The sequence below is a fragment of the Colletotrichum godetiae genome, assembly GCF_030913485.1.
Source record: "Colletotrichum godetiae strain CBS 193.32 chromosome Unknown BDP55scaffold_50, whole genome shotgun sequence".
Classification (NCBI taxonomy): Eukaryota; Fungi; Ascomycota; class Sordariomycetes; order Glomerellales; family Glomerellaceae; genus Colletotrichum; species Colletotrichum godetiae.
In genome coordinates this window covers 106,935-123,767 of record NW_026851298.1, presented here as the reverse complement: position 1 = coordinate 123,767, position 16,833 = coordinate 106,935, and the positions used below count along the sequence as shown (strand labels likewise).

The window sequence follows — 16,833 nt, the reverse complement described above, 5'->3', positions numbered from 1 at the left end:
AAAGTATTGGACGTTTTCTGGGCTTCTTCAGGGAACTCTCGCCTAGGATCAGATCTCTTGAAATTCGAGGATCATGTCGTGCTTTTATTGCTCCTCAGCGCGCCAGAGTCAAGGTTGATAACTCTGGTTAAGCTCATGCTACCCCTGCCTCCCAAGCTACCGCCGTCCACTGCTAACCTATGTCTGGAGGAAAAGAAGCTGGATCCTCGGAGCCCCGAATCAAAGATTCATAGACCTTTGAGAGGGTGGCTTCCGTAAACGGATCAAGCTCCAAGGCCCTATCACGTTTGTTGGTCAGGCTCGTTTCCCATCCAGGATGATCAACTCTCCTGATCCTGAATCTCCAACGCGACATGCCAGTCCAAATGCTCGAGAACATCTTCTGGCGGCACAGACTCGTCACATTTAGGACACAGGTATTGCTGTTCTTGCTCGCCCCTTGAATCACCTCGAATGGCCCGAGGCGAGGTACTTGCAGTAGCTAATATGACGGGTGCTGGGTCTTCCGTTGTATCGCTCGAAACTTGAACCCTTTTACTATCTGGAAGCCTATTCAGCACGTCCCCTTCTCGGACCCGTTTCCGAGGGCTAGCAGAAGAGTTTGAAGAAAAGAAGGACGTAATACGCTGCCCGTGATCAGATGTAGGCAATCCGGACTCCAGGTTCGACATGCTGACAGAGATACCCAAACACGGCCAAGATTCCCCGTGGTCTGTCAAATCCTTGAGTAATCCATGCAGCATGTTAAATATGGTTTCCCGGTTGATCTCGACGTGTGGTGGGATCGGCGCTTGCTTGGACCGCGTCGGGCCGAACCGACCCCGGATATGATGTTGCACGGCAATAGTCTTGGGTCGTCGAGGCACCTCGGAGTCTAGATCGAGGTCCCGTAGCCGCGACTCAAGATCTGCAGCGAAGATACGCAGCCATTTGCTGGCCTGTTGAAGATTCTCGGCCTTTGGCACAAAGGTTTTGGCAGCTAGCAAGGACTGGACCTCACTCCGTGGCCTTACGGGGCCTGTTTCGTCACCTCTGATGGCCCTGTACACCCATTGGCCATCCTGGGCCCCCAGTGTTGACCTCATCTCCGCAAGAGAGACCTGGAGGAGATCCCGTATGCCGTCGGACCCAAACGTTTTGATGACTCTCTGACCAAGCTGCCTTGCCAGGCCAGAGAGTGAGGTCGCTTTGAGAGTCGGCATAATGGCGGGGATGGATTTGCGCCTGATGACTGTTTGGCCGAATGGCTTGTTCATCCGAGAAGCGACCTTGGCGATCATCTTGTTGTGGCTGATGCCGGCGGAAGTAGTGAGTTCCAGCTCCGCTTTGATTTCTCTGCGGATATTGCGAATAATGCTAGCCCCGATGTCCAAAACCACGTCGTCCCAATCAAGGGTGTATTGTGGATTACAAGTATTAGGAAGATTCATCACCTTATCCGACTTCCAGGTCAGCGAGGTGTCCACCGGGGGCAGCGGTAACGTCTTTTCGGGATTGTGACTGAGCGTTCCCAAGACTGGGAATCGCTCCGTGAGAATCTGGTAAACTTGAGCTGAGAGGTCAACGTAAAACTCATCCACTCCGGCTCTCTCGATGGTAGGCGCAGGAGTGGCCGGAAGAATCCTTCGCACGAGCTTCATCGTCCTTCGCGACATGTCGCGATATGGGTCCAGGGAGGCCTTATCCGTCGTCAAGTTGTCCAGCACGTCGGACCTGTATCTCCAGCAATCATCGCCTTCCCTCCAAGTTGGGACATGTTGCAGGACGATGTCTGGGCAGAGTCGACGAGCTTCCTCCACCGAGATGGTCCTCTTGAGTCCGCGGGCCTTTGCTGGGTAGTTTAACGCGATGATGGCGTTCCATTGACGCACTGCGAGGGGCTTAGAAGGGTCAAGACCCAGCCTGACTGATTCGTATTGGGCATAGAATGAGTCGTAGTCAACGAGTGCAACAACTCGGAGAGGCGATTCTGGCGAGGATTGTGCTAGAAGCTGCAGGTCGTGCTGGGTGAAATGCGATTCTGCACTCGTCGGATCATGCGGGAACGTGATGCTATCATCGGACATGGCTGGAAAGGGTGCAGCTTCATGGAATCATGCCGCCGACCTGTCTAAAGTCAAGTTGTATGAAGGTCGTTGAGTTGAGTGCCAGGGCAAGGTCGGTGCAAGAGCCAAAAGTTGATTGCATTCCTGGAAGTAAAGGTTGGCTACGGAGCTGTCGAGTGCGCCTTCGAAGGGTTATGTCTGGGGTTCTCACTAACAGGCCTTGAACACATCCCAGGGGCTTGGCTCCAGTAGTGCTGTGACATTTTGTTAGAGTGTAACCTTGGATCGCGAGCGATCGCGTGTGATCGCTAACTGAACCGAACATCCGCTGAAGTGGAGCTGACGGACAATTACAGTGCAAAAATGTCCGCGAGTAAGTGAATGGCTGCCTGTAAGTAAGAAATCTAGGCCACTTTGGGGTTGAGTTGTAAGGTTACCTAATGCGTTGGCCTCAACCTCAGCTCAGAGCTCAGAGACAAGGCGATGACTTCCTTTTCTCCGCCGGATAACCAGGGAGAGATATGGATTATATCTCTATCTGGAAGAATAAGGAAAAGACCAGAGGCGAAGGTCCGACGTTGTCTTGTCTTTGACAAGATCAAGTCCTTGGTGCCCTAAAACAGGTTCCAGTTGTTAGCTGGAACCTGGATTGACGGCCTGTTGTTGTCTCCATGCCCCGCCAACTCCAAGAGACGACACATGGACAGATGTAGTAGGGAAACGATCTCTACTCATTGCCCGTTCTCAATCGCTCTTCTACGTTATGTATTTAAACAGCAACTCACATGATTCTTAATATCCACTCGCACTTGTAATGAGTTGCCATTGCTAGAAAGGGCACATATCCGTATGCTCACTAGCAAAGACCCCTCCACAAAAGAAAGGTAAAAGTTCACTTGAGCTCAGGTGAAACATACTTTCCTCAAGCGCAGAACGCTGTTCAAGTTTCCATCTATTTCAGATGACAGCTCTATTTCCGAATCTCCCAATCCTCCGTACGGTCGGACGACTGACAACCCAATGCTTGCCAAATACCGAACTCACCGGTTACAAACTCTCAATCTGCTTGCAATCCGGTACCTTGCCGTCAAGTCAGCTCATCAATCCGCGACTGCAATCATAACCATTCAACATAGCAAGATGATGCTAAGCGGTGAGCCTCGAGGTGGCAATGGGCTATGCATATTTATAAGCGACGTGCAGATGCGCCGGGCGCTGGACGAGGTCTTCTGAGTCTATGACTTACTCTCTCTGGTCAGAGTCAATGGCTTTGGCTCTTCGTTATCCATGGGTAATATGAACTCATCATTCCTGCCTGGCACATTCCGTGACTTCTTTGTTCCTTACTCAATTACTTTAGTACACGTCACGCGTTAGACTACGTAGTCACGGAACAAAAGGGTTATCCTAAAGGTCGACCAAGCTTTTGCCCATGTCTATCGTGTCTGTTATTGCCGTTCATTCTCTTGACACAAAAGTGGCGTGCCCTGCCAACGCCTCGTGGAGATCTAGAATGCAAGTGCAGTGAGGTTGACTAAGACTCCCATAATTGATATGTAGTTTTACTTCGTGTCCCGACGACTCTACTAATGCCGACCAATTCACTCCTCCGCGAAGACCTCTGGCGCAGATATGGTTCGAGGAGAAGCAGCATATGAATCGCCGCTGGTCATCTGAGGTACGCGGCCTTCCTATAAAAGAGGGTTTTGCTAAAGTGATCTGTACAGCCGTGAATTTCTTTGGTCCCTATTGAGTCAGCTACCTAGGCGATTGCCATGTTGAGTCATGCATGGTCCCGGGTAAGTGGGAGAACAGCGTCGAATATTTTATCCTTCGACCCCCTGGTAAGTGTTGTCGTTAGGAGTATCAACATTTTTGCCAGTGCCGTCTAGACTAGGTAGACGAAGGGCGAGACCCGTCAATAGTAGCTTCGGAGAGTATAAGGAGTCTTGCGGGAGATGATGTCGTATCAATTTCGGTACACAGTAGAACTTTCCATTCGTAGCTGAAGATGAACAGAGCTGTGCTCGTGGATGATTGGGTTATAGGCTATAGCAACGGGTCGCTGATCTGATGGATCCGGGGGGGGGGGGGGGGGGGGGGGGGGGTGATTATCATGGAAACACAGTATTACATAAATGATGGTGAAGGGATGAAAGAGCGACGATTGTTTAGAGCCGGAGTTACCAGAGATAGGATACGTGTCACACTACCGACATGGGTGGGATACCTTAGTTATATTACCTACCACTTGCCGAAGTGAACTCTCCCGCCAGCTCTTTTAGGGATGGACATCTCGTATGTGATGCTTAGGTCTACGCCGAAATGTCGAGTTTTATAGACATTTCGTATTTCCTAGAACCAATTTATATGCTCTTGAAAAGAACGCGGGTTTTCTGGGGGCGCTTTCTCTCCGGGCCTCTCACTATTCTCTTACAGCATTGACTTATCTTACTCTCCGATTTTTGCAAATCATCAAGATGAAGTGCGGCCAAATCATCATCCTCGCTGCTAGCCTCGTTGCGCCGTCAATGGCAGCTTGGTGTAACTACGGCATCTTCAACCCAGCCCTCGGAAGCCAAGACTGTGGCCCGGTAAGAATTCACCACTCACATTGTCTTTTTCGAGGGTGATAGCTAACTAGTCCCCCCCCTAGAACTACCACTTCTACTGCGTATGACTTCACTCCTACATTGAGACGAGTCTTAGAGTAAATTCTCTTACTGATGCAATCTTCTAGTGTGGTGGGGAGCACTCTGAAGATCGCCCGATTTGGCGCGGGGACTGTTCCTCCCCTCCGGCGGGCGAAGGTTGCGGTCCTGGTGCTGTAAGTACAACCTCGTATGAAACTGATAAGACATTGACGATACTAACGATTTTCTTCAGGTAGTTGCATGCGTACGACAAACCTCCCCATCTCCAAAAGACCATTTCTTTGTTGTGGTCTCGACTAACATTCTGGTTGAATTAGTGCTCCTAGGATCGCGGTGGTATTACAATCGGTGTTAACAGGGTGGCGAAGTTGGAGCTCTTACAGCAGGTCGGGCGAAGAATATGCGGCGTTAAGATCCATAGCCAAGGGTAGCTATTCTATAATAGCACCATCCGATTTACTCTGGCCTTTCAAATGTCACCTTATGAGCCCTATGCATACCATTTGCCCAGGGCCCCTGCCTCCGATCTAGACAAGTATTTCTACAGGCAATGCAGCAGAGAGACATGCTACCAGACTGTACTACTAATCGCCTAGGATCGAAAAGCTAGAAACTAGACGAGCGAGGTCACAAATACGGAAGAAATCACAAACCTTCACAGAATTGACCGAAGCTAGACTTGTTGGTGGCAGAGAATTTGGTCACTTTATCGTGGCGCTGAGACACCAGGCGTTCATGACCTGTGGTTTACTTGCCTGCACGACCGCGCGATCCGCGGATGGTGATACCGAGAGGGCCTGGGTATACTGGTGCTTTACTGAAGACACGAGTTGTAGGTTCATTCAATAGAAACCTTCGTCAATGCCCATCAAACTCAGCGGTGCCTGGTAGAGACACTGAATCAAGGGGTCTTGCTGACATGACACGAGCTAGAAGGTCCTCGCCAGTAGGTTCCGAGCTTCCATGAGTCCTCAAAGGTCTCATGAGGTTGTGAAATACGATGACCTGTGTGAAATGAGTTTTGAAACTCCCCTCTCAAATTCAGATCCTACCCTGTAATTGCTCTTGGCTTGGAGCGGACTTGCGGAGGATCTGCGGATAATAACGGGGAGACATCTCCATGACGAAGCAGGACAACGACACGGTACGTAGACTGCCCGTAAATGACCAAGCGAGGAAAACCATAACGTTACTTGAAGAATGAATATTCCTTCAAAAGTTGGCCAACATGTTTACTTACTATCTGCATGTCCCTCAGCTCAACTCGTACAGCCAGCAGTGCAAAACCAGTAATCGATTTCCAGCTATGTCTTCCTTCATTGCAGTAGCCGGAGGCACAGGCGATCTCGGTCGTGCTATCGTAGAGGCACTTCTCGCAGATGGCAAGTTCCCAGTCATCATCTTCAGCAGGAAGGTACAAATAGTACACCCGCGATCCCGTACGTTGCTGGTTTGGGTCGACCACTAACCAAGCCTGTAGGCGGACGAAGACAGGGAGAAGGACATCGGTGCTCGTATTTGCCGGTCAACTATAGCAGTGCCGACGAAATTACTAGGGTCTTGGAAGAAAATAGTGTACACACGGTCATCTCCACCCTAAACAACATGGCTTCTGTTCAGCCAGAGTTGAAGTTGATTGCTGCTGCCGATCAGGTCGAGGTGACCAAACGATATGTTCCCAGCACCTAGGGCGCCAAGTTCAGCAGAAAGTAAGCCTTCATCTTCCAAACTCATTGTGGACAGCAAGACTAATATATTCTTTCTTTCATAGATACGCGGAGGAGATGCCGATTATCAAGCCCAAGACTGTTATCGTCGACGCACTTGAGAAGACAGACTTGGAGTTCTCGGCTTGGTACCCTGGGTACTCCGCTGATTACTATGTGTGCCCGCCCCTTCAAAGCCATCTCAAGAGCATGGCCATGGTCGTGGACGTCGTCGACAACAAGGCAGGCGTCCCGGGATCGGACTTGGCCGAGTTCGTCGCCACAGCCCTGACCCTGCCAAAGTGGGAGAAGGAGACTTATCTTGTCGGCGACAAGCTGACATGGAATCAGCTTGTTGAGCTCGCTGAAGCAGTCAAGGATGTCAAGTTTGACGTGGCTTATGATTCGATCGAGACTTTGGAAGCTGGAAAGGTGACGAGACTGCCTCGTCATAGATCACCTTACCCTTACATTTCAGACGAGCAGCTACAGCCTATGTTTGCAATCTTCGGTCTCATGTTCAAAAGGGTGTATTTGATTTGAAAGTAGAGACCTCCATCGCCCAAGATTTCCCCAACATCAAGCTGAGGTCTATGAAGGAGTTGCTGGAAGAGGCTTACAAGCTTGACGGTTGATCCTGTTACTCGCGAGATCGATATGTCAGGAAGCCTTAGTTATCTACTACACTAGTCACTTAACAGGCTACATCTCTGAGTCAAGCGAGAGCTTTCGCCTCTTTCTGCTTTGGGCCTCCTTCATGGTTGTGGATTTAAGGTGGTCGATTTCGGAAAGCCCCAGAACCTGCCACCCAAGGCTCCGCGAGTTGCACATGCTGGTGTCGTCAACAGCCCACATGAGCCCCATGTGGGATGGCATGACAGTGGTGCATGAGGCCGAGTCGGGCGATCTCGGAGGCAAAGATTGTGGACTCGACAGGAAGCTGTTTCCCCAGATCGACAGATTCACCTGCAAGCGTCCCAAAATGGGCGGCTGCCAGACGGAAGGGTGTTCCGAGAGCCTAGAACGTTCGGGTGGGACAGGAACATAAATATCGAGGCAGCTCCTAATGACGCGCTGCTGTGCTGACGAGGGATGTTACGCGAAATCGGCATCAATATCTTCACGCACCTCACTTCGGTTTCCCCCACGCTGTCCAAACTGACAGGCATTGAACACCTTACTGTGAGATGGTTAAATCCTACTTTCCAGCATGCGGACCTTTGCCATTAAGCCGACGATCGACGAGCAAATCACCAGAGTTGCAACGAGCCCGAAGGAAGTCTACAAGAATCGTACCGGAGAATTCCAACGTACCCGATGCTCACGAAAGGATTGCTATGCATTATATGGGAGAATGCTGGATGGAGAGTGAGAGGTAGCGGTCTAGCCCTCTGAGGGACTCTCAACAGAAAAGGGGAACGATGGGGACTCTAGTCGCGAACCAACACGAGGCATCAGCAAAAGTTTTCATGGGCACCTGACAGATGCTTGGTCACGGACAACGTGATAAGAGAACAAATTTCAAAATAATGGAGGTAAGGAAAAGGAGCGGTAAGTCTCAAACCGGCCGAGAGGTGAAGCAGCATGGCCCAAGACCGGGAATATGTCTCCCACTCAACCCCACCGGGCCCCCAGATCTTTCTGGAGTCTTTGCTTAAACCCACCAGAACCCATCTACCGGATCCAATGTGCATGTCCCCATTGGCGCGGGTAAAGTGCTGGATAAATAGCCACAGGACGCTAAAGTCGGGTACAATGCCGCTGCGTTGCGCGCCTATGACACCTTGGAACAACTGTTCCACTGCGATTTCGATGCGTGGGCGAGAGAAAGCCGTCTGAGGACCCAACATTGTTGACTTTGGTCGATTCGAGAGAAGTCAATCGGTCGCAATCAACAACACTGGTGCTCTTCCAGAGCTCTTCCCCAAAACCAATACCCCGGTGTCAGCTTCTACTGAGATCTTCTACCTCAAACCAGTTAGAGAGACTCTTCGGTCTATTATACTACCCTAGGTTCTCACGAGACAGCAGCAACGAAGGAAAAGTTGAAAAGCTCCCTGGCAACCAAACCAAGCCTCTCCCTCTCTTTTCTTTTTACCCCCACCCCGCACCAGCGATAGCTTTTCCCCGTCCCAATAACTGGAGCGCAGTCAAGGAAGAGTCTCGACCGCCATGGCAGGGAACGAGGGCGTATGAGTACGGGTAATGACACGGGATAATGGAGAGCGTGGAGCTTCCCTCCAGCTCTAGGCTGGAACTGGGAAGTCTAGGAGTCTAAGACGCGCCGCAATGAGGGGCATCCGTCAGTCGCACAGAACGCCGCTGAGTTAGCAGACGATGCACGATTTTGGTGGTTTCTCAGACATAGCACGGCACAGCGCAGCTCGCTCACTCATCCTCCCAGAAGATCCGTAACTTGGTCGCATTCCCTATCCTGACCACGTCCCTCCACATCCCTCCAACCCCTCCAATCCCGACCCATCACACCGTTACTGCGGGCCAAGGGCAACAGTCATAGCTATTTAATCCATTGCGCGCCTGTCTAAGATACACGGAGCCTCAACCTACTCTCGCTCTCCTCGCTCGTCCATCATCCAACGTTCCGATTCTCTCTGTGTTCCTCCAGCGATACCCCTTTTGCTTAGGAGACTGTAAACTTTGTGACGAACGCCCAACCAAAAGTTAACTTTGCGCTTCCCTCGGTGGAACGAGCACCGACCAACTCCCAAAACACCATCCCTCACCAGACCATCCCTCGTCCCGTAACCCCGCAATCCATCCATCATGGCCGGCACTGAGGGCAAAAGCGTATGTCTCTCTCCATCGTGAAGGCCTCTTTGTGCCTCTAGAGCTCAGTCGACATCTACTAACAAGCGTAGAACCTTTCCTTCATCCTCAACAAGCCCCACGACGTCGAGTTCGCCGAGCGCCCCATCCCCAAGCTTTCCGATCCCCACGAAGTCCTCGTCGCCGTCAACTACACTGGTATCTGCGGCTCCGATGTCCACTACTGGGAGCACGGCGCCATCGGCCACTTCGTCGTTAAGGACCCCATGGTCCTTGGCCACGAGTCCGCCGGTACCGTTATCCAGGTCGGCGAGAACGTGAAGAACCTCGTAGTCGGCGACCGCATCGCTCTCGAGCCCGGCTACCCCTGCCGTCGCTGCGGAGACTGCCTTGCTGGTCACTACAACTTGTGCCCCGAAATGCGCTTTGCCGCGACTCCCCCCTACGATGGCACGCTTGCCGGTTTCTGGACCGCACCCTCCGACTTCTGCTACAAGCTGCCCGATAACGTCTCCCTGCAAGAGGGAGCTCTGATTGAGCCGCTGGCCGTCGCCGTTCACATCACCAAGCAGGCCCAGATCACCCCTGGCGCCTCTGTTGTCGTTATGGGCGCCGGCCCTGTTGGTCTGCTCTGCGCCGCCGTAGCGAAGTCGTTCGGTGCCACCAAGGTTGTCAGCGTCGACATCGTCCAATCCAAGCTTGACTTCGCCAAGGATCTCGCCTCTACTCACACCTACCTCTCCCAGCGTATCTCCGCCGAGGAGAACGCCAAGGCTCTCATCAAGCAATGCGATCTCGGCGCGGGAGCCGACTGCGTCATCGACGCCAGCGGCGCTGAGCCCTCTATCCAGACCAGCTTGCACGTTGTCAGGATGGGTGGCACCTACGTCCAGGGTGGCATGGGCAAGTCCGACATCAACTTCCCCATCATGGCTCTGTGCTTGAAGGAGGTTACTGCCCGCGGCAGCTTCCGCTACGGCCCTGGCGACTACAAGCTCGCCATTGACCTCGTCGCCAATGGCAGGGTCAACGTGAAGAAGCTTATCTCCGGCATTGTTGAGTTCAAGCAGGCCGAGGAGGCTTTCAAGAAGGTCAAGGAGGGCCAAGTCATCAAGATCCTCATCGCCGGCCCCAACGAGAAGGTCGATGGAACCTTCAGCACAGAGGTGGACCCCAAGAAGGCAGCCGAGAACGGCAGCCAGGGCGGATGCTGCTGAGCGATCGGTGGATACCTCCAAAGTTAAATAGAAAAGCAATGACCGGTGAGCGGATGAAATCGAAAAAAAAAAAGGGCGTCATGGGCGGGTTTGTGATGGGTTTCTGGCGCATGCAGCATGTAAGGGTTTTGATGAAGCGGGGTGAGGGGCACAACAGTGTATGTTTGCATTGGATATGATCAAGGAAAGATACAATCACTTTTTGCACTTCATGAGCTTATTCCCATGCTCTTCATCCCGATTCAGGCTGCACCAGGAAGTTGATAAGGTTGGCTGATGTTAAGACAGCCTAATCTACTGTACGCCAGGCTCCCTCTGCCTAGCATCGTCAGTCCGACATTTCAAGCATCATACGACAACCTGCGCCCTTGACGAATTAGTGTCGGCGTCTGAAACCCACACAACAAGGCAATGATGACCGGCCGGCAGACGGGACCCTGGCCAGATCGAACCAAGGTTGTCTTTTCGGGCATGGTTACATGTTAGCTGGGTACTATGAACCACGCCCAACGGCCGCCATAGTCCCAGTCTTTGCTACCGCGACAACTCCTCAGAGCCTTATTTCCCCCATGCCAGTTAGTGAAAAGGAACTTGAAGAAGCACCCATTCACGGCCACGAGATAGACGAGCAACAGCCATTTAAACTGCGCAAAACTCCGCCCTCCCGTTCAGCTGAGGACGCCACGAAGCGCACTAGCAGCTCGAGCGTCACCCTCGTTCCCCGAACCGGCCTAGCCCGAGCGCCTCCGGTCCCATAACCTCACCCGTTCCGCCCTCCTAACCCCGGTCAGCGCGGAATCTCTAATGTCCCCCATATGAACCCTTGATCAAGGCTCAAGCCGGGCATCTCAAACTCAGACAAAATCTACCTACGGACACGGATTCACAGTGAAAGTGACTAACACCAGAAGCTACTACCAGTGAGAACAAACGTTCGCGCCCACGACTCACCACAACCCGTGCCGACAGCCCGCATTACCATAGCCCTGCCAAGGCAAGCAATGTCAACCTTGCAGATGAGCTGAACCACTGAACAAACACTCAACCGCACTAGACTCCCGACTCATGGCTACTCACGGCCGTTTCTAGCTTTGATAGAATCCACAATTAGGCTTTCTTCGTCTCTATACACCCGTCTAGGGAACAAGCCTCTCGCAGCCCCTGTTATTCTGTTGTACGACTTGGACGGGAGCCTCATGCAAGTCTTCCGCTAGACTGAATCCTCTCCTGGACTGGCTGGCTCACAACAAGAACCCTGCATCACGATAGACGCCATCAGGCACATGTGGCACGCCCAAAGAGCAAAAAAGAATGAAGGCTGAAAGACGCAACGTTCTGGTTGGCTGTGTGGGAGATGTGGGCGATAATGTCGGTTGCCCCCTCCCTTGACTCGACCTTGTCACATTCTGTCAGAGTCTCACTCCATAAGTATACCTGCGTCCTGCCCATCTCCGCCATGGCGCTCTTGATGCTCCTGTCTTTTGTTCCCCACGATATCTAGGATACTTTCTTCCCACTCACGTAAGGGCTGCCGAGACTGTCGAGCCGACTAAGACGTACACAAATCGTCTCTCTATACAACGTTGTCTAATAACTCTGGGACATCATGGAGAACACTCAGCATCAACAGCCTCAGATGCAGACTCAAGCACAACCTCAACCCCAGGTTCAGCATCAGCCACAGCAGTATACCCATCATGCTTCAACTAGCCCACCACCGCCCATGATAATGACACCGACATGGATGGTCGCCATCCGTGGGGTACAGTTCTTCCTCGCCATTGTCATCCTCGGCTTATCAGCAGCCATTATTCATTGGGTATACATGGATGAACTCGGCCTCGCCGTGGCAATTGTACGTCCTCTCTCTCACTCATGAAGATACCGGCGATTGTCAAGATTCATTCACTAACATACCCAATCAGCCTCTATTCACATGGATCATCGTGCTGTACACCGTCCTTTCCGAAAAGATCTCTTCTCTCCGTAATCTCTACCATACCTACGCCGTCCTCGCCCTCGACCTCTTCCTCGTCATCCTCTGGCTCGCAACCCTGGGTGCCTGCGCCGCTCGTCGCGCCACCTTCACCGTTGATGTAACAGCCTCCTGCACCTCCGATGGCTCCGCTGTGAACTCGGGAAGCTGCACCATCTTCAAGCGTTACATCGTCATGAGCCAGGGCGCATTAGCCATGTTTTCTGCTATTGCGGGATTGTCTGCCCTCCAGTTCATCCTCTTCTTGGTAACCTTCATCTGGACTCTCGTCCAGTTCTTGCGCTGGAGAAAGACCAACGCGCCTGCCGCTGCTGTCAGCGCCAGTCAGGGCGAGATTCAGATGGAGTCTAAGCAGCCGTTCCTCACGCAACAGACAGCATACCAGCAACCGCAGAACGGCCAAGTGCCTCAGCAACAGCAACAGCAGCAATTCTACCCGCCCCAGTCCTACACACCTCAACCGCAGCCTCCTTCTCAACAGTACCAGCAGCAGCCACCTCAGCAGTACCAGGAGATGCCGAGCCAGCAACCTCAGCAACAACAATACCAACAGGCTCCTCCGGCCCAGAACTACACTCAGCAGCCGCAAGATTACCAGCAACATCAGCAGCAACAATACCCCCCTCAGGCTTACACTCCTTCGCCTGTCAACGGCACGGTTTCGCCGACGAATTCCCCGCCTCCTCAAGGGCAAACTTACGCCTACCCTCCGCAAGAGCTTCGCTAGGCGTCAGTTACGAAGCACGATGTGACGTTGACAATTTGGCACTTGGACGAGTGGCATGAAACTACACTGCTTGCTGTGTGACGATTTATCGCACTGGTTTGTTGATTGATGTAATGAATTACTTCTCGGGTTGGTGGAGTTAGTGAAGGGACGGGAGGGACGCTTAATTCTTCTCATTGGTTGTTGTCATTTGCTTGCTTTGATTTGGATCATACCTTAAACAAGTGCTTTAATACAATGCTTTCACGACGGAAATTGAAAATACAAAGAAGCCTAGCGATTGATGTTCCCGGATACCTTGACATACCATCTTCGTGGCGCTGAATTGACCACACCGTTGGCAGAGGGAGTTACCGCACATATTTGAACCCACCATACTCTACCTGGATTGGCTTTGCCACTATCTGTGACCGGCCTGGCAGACTCGGAAAGACTCGAATGCGCCTGAGATGCGGCTAACTTCCAAAAAGAAAGGCTCAATTGTGGGAATAAGATCGAAGCAAGGAAGGTACAGTTTCCCAAACATTGAAGGCCTGCAATTTGATACGATGCTTCATCCTCTGTGATTGATTTAGGGGACCCCCAGCCCCTACACCAGCTACACGGAGTCTCAATCTATGTCTTCCTTACACCTCACCATGCTTGCCTTGCGACGGCCACTCTTCTAACTTCTTCCGGTCTCCTCAATCATTCACTTTGGACGCGATGTCAGCGTGGGCGCTTCCTTCCTCAATACACAATGCCCTGACGAGGAAGCTCTAGGCAGAAACAGAGTGTTCGCGTTTCCTGTCTCTGTGGCATTGCCCAAGGGAATAGCGTCAACTTTGATGTGCAAAATGACAAGATCTTCAAGAAGTTTCATGATTATACGAGGATCGGCATCGTCATTGAGTAAAAAGCAGTAACAGTCCCTTAATTTCCTGCTTCGCTCTATCGTACGTCGTGGCAGGGGGGTTGAGTCGTGCCCAGGCAGAAGCTTTAATTCGCATATCACGGGCTTATGGCCAACATAGGAGAAGCTGGGTCGGGTCGACAAATTCCCGAGGAGAGGATGTCGAGTCAATTTTGAGAATTGCTTCTGGAAGCACTAATTCTATCCTCCAGATACATAAGTGAAGCTGGCAAGCTTTTCGATGTGACGAGTATCCTGTTTCTCAGCCTCCCTTCATTCTTAAGTACCATCTCGCCGATCTGAAATCATTCAAACCTAACTCTCATTCATCGATCATGAAGACTTCTCTCATATTGCCTCTTCTCTTCTCAGCCATGACTTTGGTAACCCCTCTGACGTCACGGGATGAGCAAGATGATTGGATAGTAGGAGAGATCGCATACGCCGAAACGTACAATATCACCCTTCAGGCTGGCGACACGGGCATCGGCAAACGAGGAATGCTCATAGCTCGTTATAACGACGGCGAAGGCCACTACTTAGGTTCTGACGGCGATCATCGTTATGCTTCGGGCGTCAAGTGCTGGAACGACTACTATGTTGTCGAACAGAACCTTTACAACGACCCTTGGCGCCAGGCCTCCAGCAAAGTTTACTGCACCAAGAGCCAGACCTGCCAGGCAACTCAGGGCGTTAACAACCAGGTCTGCGAGACCACTTCATTCGAAATCTCGGCCGGAATCACGGCCGAGTTTGTAACCGCCAGTATCAGCGTTGGCCACCAAACGCAGACTTGCAGCCAATCGACCTCGTTAACTGCGTGCACCTGGAATGATCAAGGTTGCCACGTCATTTGGAGCCAACAGCAGATGTTGAGTCAGAAGGGGTACCAGAGACGAAGATGCACGAGCAGCAACGGAGACTACACGGCATGGACCAAGTTCTTGGAGAAGAAGGCTCCCACGGAGTTCAAGAATTACGGATGTGGAAGCTCTTGCAATGACAGTTTCTAACTTGATGCTCGCTTTCTGAGAGTAAAGCAAGCGAAGATGATACTTTTAAATTAAAAGACCGCAGGCTCTTTCATTTGCAATGGATATCTGTGGTGTGAAGCCCCTTAGCTCTGGCAACGTGAATGTGACTTCTCTAGCCCAAAAGGCTTGGTGCATTCATGATATGGCTTTAGCCTCGAAGGTAGCACTGATGCGATAGCCGAAGAGTGAGAATAGTCGCTATCAGTGGCTACATGTATTAAATCGCTTTTCTGGTACATATCTCATATACTTAATCCAACACGGACTTTATCTCCAAGTTCTCTCCAATCTTTTCGATTAGCAGTTCTGTCATGGAATTAGGTTGGCCAGTGTTCCACTGGCCGAATTGAACAATGCGTCTCTATACTAGGTAGCAGGCAGATTAGAGTGCAGAGCACCTAGTAAGTAAGGCAAGGTGATATGCTCGTAGGGTGTGTACATGGCCATCTAATTAATGAGTGAAAGGATGAAACTCCTTGCCCCTGGGCCTGGGTAAGTTTACACTCCCGAAATAGCCTAACTCTAATGTCGGTTCTAGGTCTTAAGCATCACATGAAGTATCACAGGTAAAAACCAACTTAGAACTACCTTACAGGAGTAATGGGCAATTCCAGAAGATTGAGAATATTTGCTAGCGTAACTCAGAGTATCCGTGTGCAAGTTTTGCTCACTGAAAGGCATGCTGATGACGTTACTTACCTTACGATCAAGGCGCCCTTCCTGGAAGGTTTGATTTTCGGAAACAAAGTACACATGCTGGTGATTGTGAAAGGAGCATGGCTTCGACACAAGATGCTACATGTAAGTAAGTATCTCAGGCAGGGGGCTAAATGAGTCGGGCCCTTCAGCCCAAAAGAAGCTTGATATAATCAAATCGCGTCCATGCAGAAACGTCGGAACACAGGTTAGTGAATGCTTCCATGAACTTGGAGGCTTCCCACTTATGCAACAGGTACATATATATTCAAATATCAATTACCTAGACCTTTTTGCGATGCCGAAACCAAGATTGGGTCAGCTTTTCCTCGTAGCATTACTACAAACACACAATGAGTAGACAGAGCTCGATTGAATTGAGCTTACTGGGGTGCATTGGTTCCCAGCATGGAGCAACTACGAAACCCAATCTAGTAGATCTCCAGGATGACAATTGTCCACAGGGCCAGTCGTCGAACTAATGATATACACGTTGTGTATCAACTTAGCGATGCCGTCGGATGTACTCCGACATCTTTCCACCATAGAGCCCCTCAAGATTCGTCCAGAAGGCCATCTGTTAGATCCAGTTATTGATACCAACATCTATGATCTGACTCACGGGCAGGCCGCCAATTCACCTGGCCGCTTGGCCTTGGTGATTGTATTTTAACTTTGGTTAGTCAGGTTGAGGCTGCTCGACTCGATGACTTGATTCAAAGGTGAAAGAACTGACATGGCTCTAACCCTCCAGGCTTCCGGGCTCCCTCTTATTCATAGTTAGCTGCTAGACATTGTGATAATGAATCAGGGTCTCTTTTGACTAATGTATATAAAGTTGATCTCCTCAAGTTTTGGGTCAAGTTAGCCCGACTGTCTCGTACCATTATCGCTATGGTTCACTTCGTCATAAAATTTCTTAGAGCAGAAAACGCTACATTCTTTGAACTTGACTGAGGAAATTTGCATTAACAAAATAAACTAGTACGATGTTGTTTCTCGCCAAAGAGAATACATCGGATGAAATGGCGGCTAACATAACTAAATCATGAAGATTACCTCTCTCACCTGCCTTTGGG

The 16,833-nt window shown here is 51.0% G+C and overlaps 6 protein-coding genes across 6 annotated transcripts; 5 read left to right on the top strand and 1 right to left on the bottom strand.

The window, feature by feature from the left end:
- Nucleotides 1–320: 320 nt before the first annotated feature.
- Nucleotides 321–2,066, bottom strand: BDP55DRAFT_697063 (uncharacterized protein; the record flags this gene model as incomplete). The annotated part of the gene is made up of 2 exons (XM_060577639.1): nucleotides 321–541; nucleotides 626–2,066. The coding sequence occupies 2 exons, from the start codon at nucleotides 2,064–2,066 to the stop codon at nucleotides 321–323; spliced, it is 1,662 nt and encodes a 553-aa protein (XP_060425104.1).
- Nucleotides 2,067–4,525: 2,459 nt separating this feature from the next.
- On the top strand, nucleotides 4,526–5,548 carry BDP55DRAFT_636127 (uncharacterized protein; the record flags this gene model as incomplete). Its single annotated transcript, XM_060572853.1, has 4 exons — nucleotides 4,526–4,639; nucleotides 4,786–4,872; nucleotides 4,932–5,047; nucleotides 5,296–5,548. 4 exons carry the CDS (start codon nucleotides 4,526–4,528, stop codon nucleotides 5,546–5,548), a joined length of 570 nt encoding a protein of 189 aa, XP_060425103.1.
- Nucleotides 5,549–6,005: 457 nt separating this feature from the next.
- BDP55DRAFT_754172 (uncharacterized protein) lies at nucleotides 6,006–7,534 on the top strand (the record flags this gene model as incomplete). The annotated part of the gene is made up of 5 exons (XM_060580712.1): nucleotides 6,006–6,113; nucleotides 6,194–6,358; nucleotides 6,389–6,408; nucleotides 6,471–6,933; nucleotides 6,957–7,534. The coding sequence occupies 5 exons, from the start codon at nucleotides 6,006–6,008 to the stop codon at nucleotides 7,038–7,040; spliced, it is 840 nt and encodes a 279-aa protein (XP_060425102.1). The 3' UTR covers nucleotides 7,041–7,534.
- A 1,188-nt stretch (nucleotides 7,535–8,722) lies between these two features.
- Nucleotides 8,723–10,649, top strand: BDP55DRAFT_319190 (alcohol dehydrogenase GroES-like domain-containing protein). The gene is made up of 2 exons (XM_060566755.1): nucleotides 8,723–9,213; nucleotides 9,285–10,649. The coding sequence occupies exons 1-2, from the start codon at nucleotides 9,190–9,192 to the stop codon at nucleotides 10,407–10,409; spliced, it is 1,149 nt and encodes a 382-aa protein (XP_060425101.1). The 5' UTR covers nucleotides 8,723–9,189; the 3' UTR covers nucleotides 10,410–10,649.
- Nucleotides 10,650–12,015: 1,366 nt separating this feature from the next.
- Nucleotides 12,016–13,132, top strand: BDP55DRAFT_561182 (uncharacterized protein; the record flags this gene model as incomplete). The annotated part of the gene is made up of 2 exons (XM_060570059.1): nucleotides 12,016–12,264; nucleotides 12,335–13,132. The coding sequence occupies 2 exons, from the start codon at nucleotides 12,016–12,018 to the stop codon at nucleotides 13,130–13,132; spliced, it is 1,047 nt and encodes a 348-aa protein (XP_060425100.1).
- A 1,266-nt stretch (nucleotides 13,133–14,398) lies between these two features.
- BDP55DRAFT_732527 (uncharacterized protein) lies at nucleotides 14,399–15,037 on the top strand (the record flags this gene model as incomplete). Its single annotated transcript, XM_060579954.1, has 1 exon — nucleotides 14,399–15,037. One exon carries the CDS (start codon nucleotides 14,399–14,401, stop codon nucleotides 15,035–15,037), a length of 639 nt encoding a protein of 212 aa, XP_060425099.1.
- Between the last annotated feature and the right edge of the window lie 1,796 nt (nucleotides 15,038–16,833).

What these genes read in the sequence shown, in the direction of transcription:
- BDP55DRAFT_319190 (XM_060566755.1), top strand. Translation starts at nt 9,190, where the DNA reads ATGGCCGGCACTGAGGGCAAAAGC. An exon ending in CCGGCACTGAGGGCAAAAGC is followed by an intron (nt 9,214 to 9,284) that starts GTATGTCTCTCT and finishes TAACAAGCGTAG; the next exon opens with AACCTTTCCTTCATCCTCAA.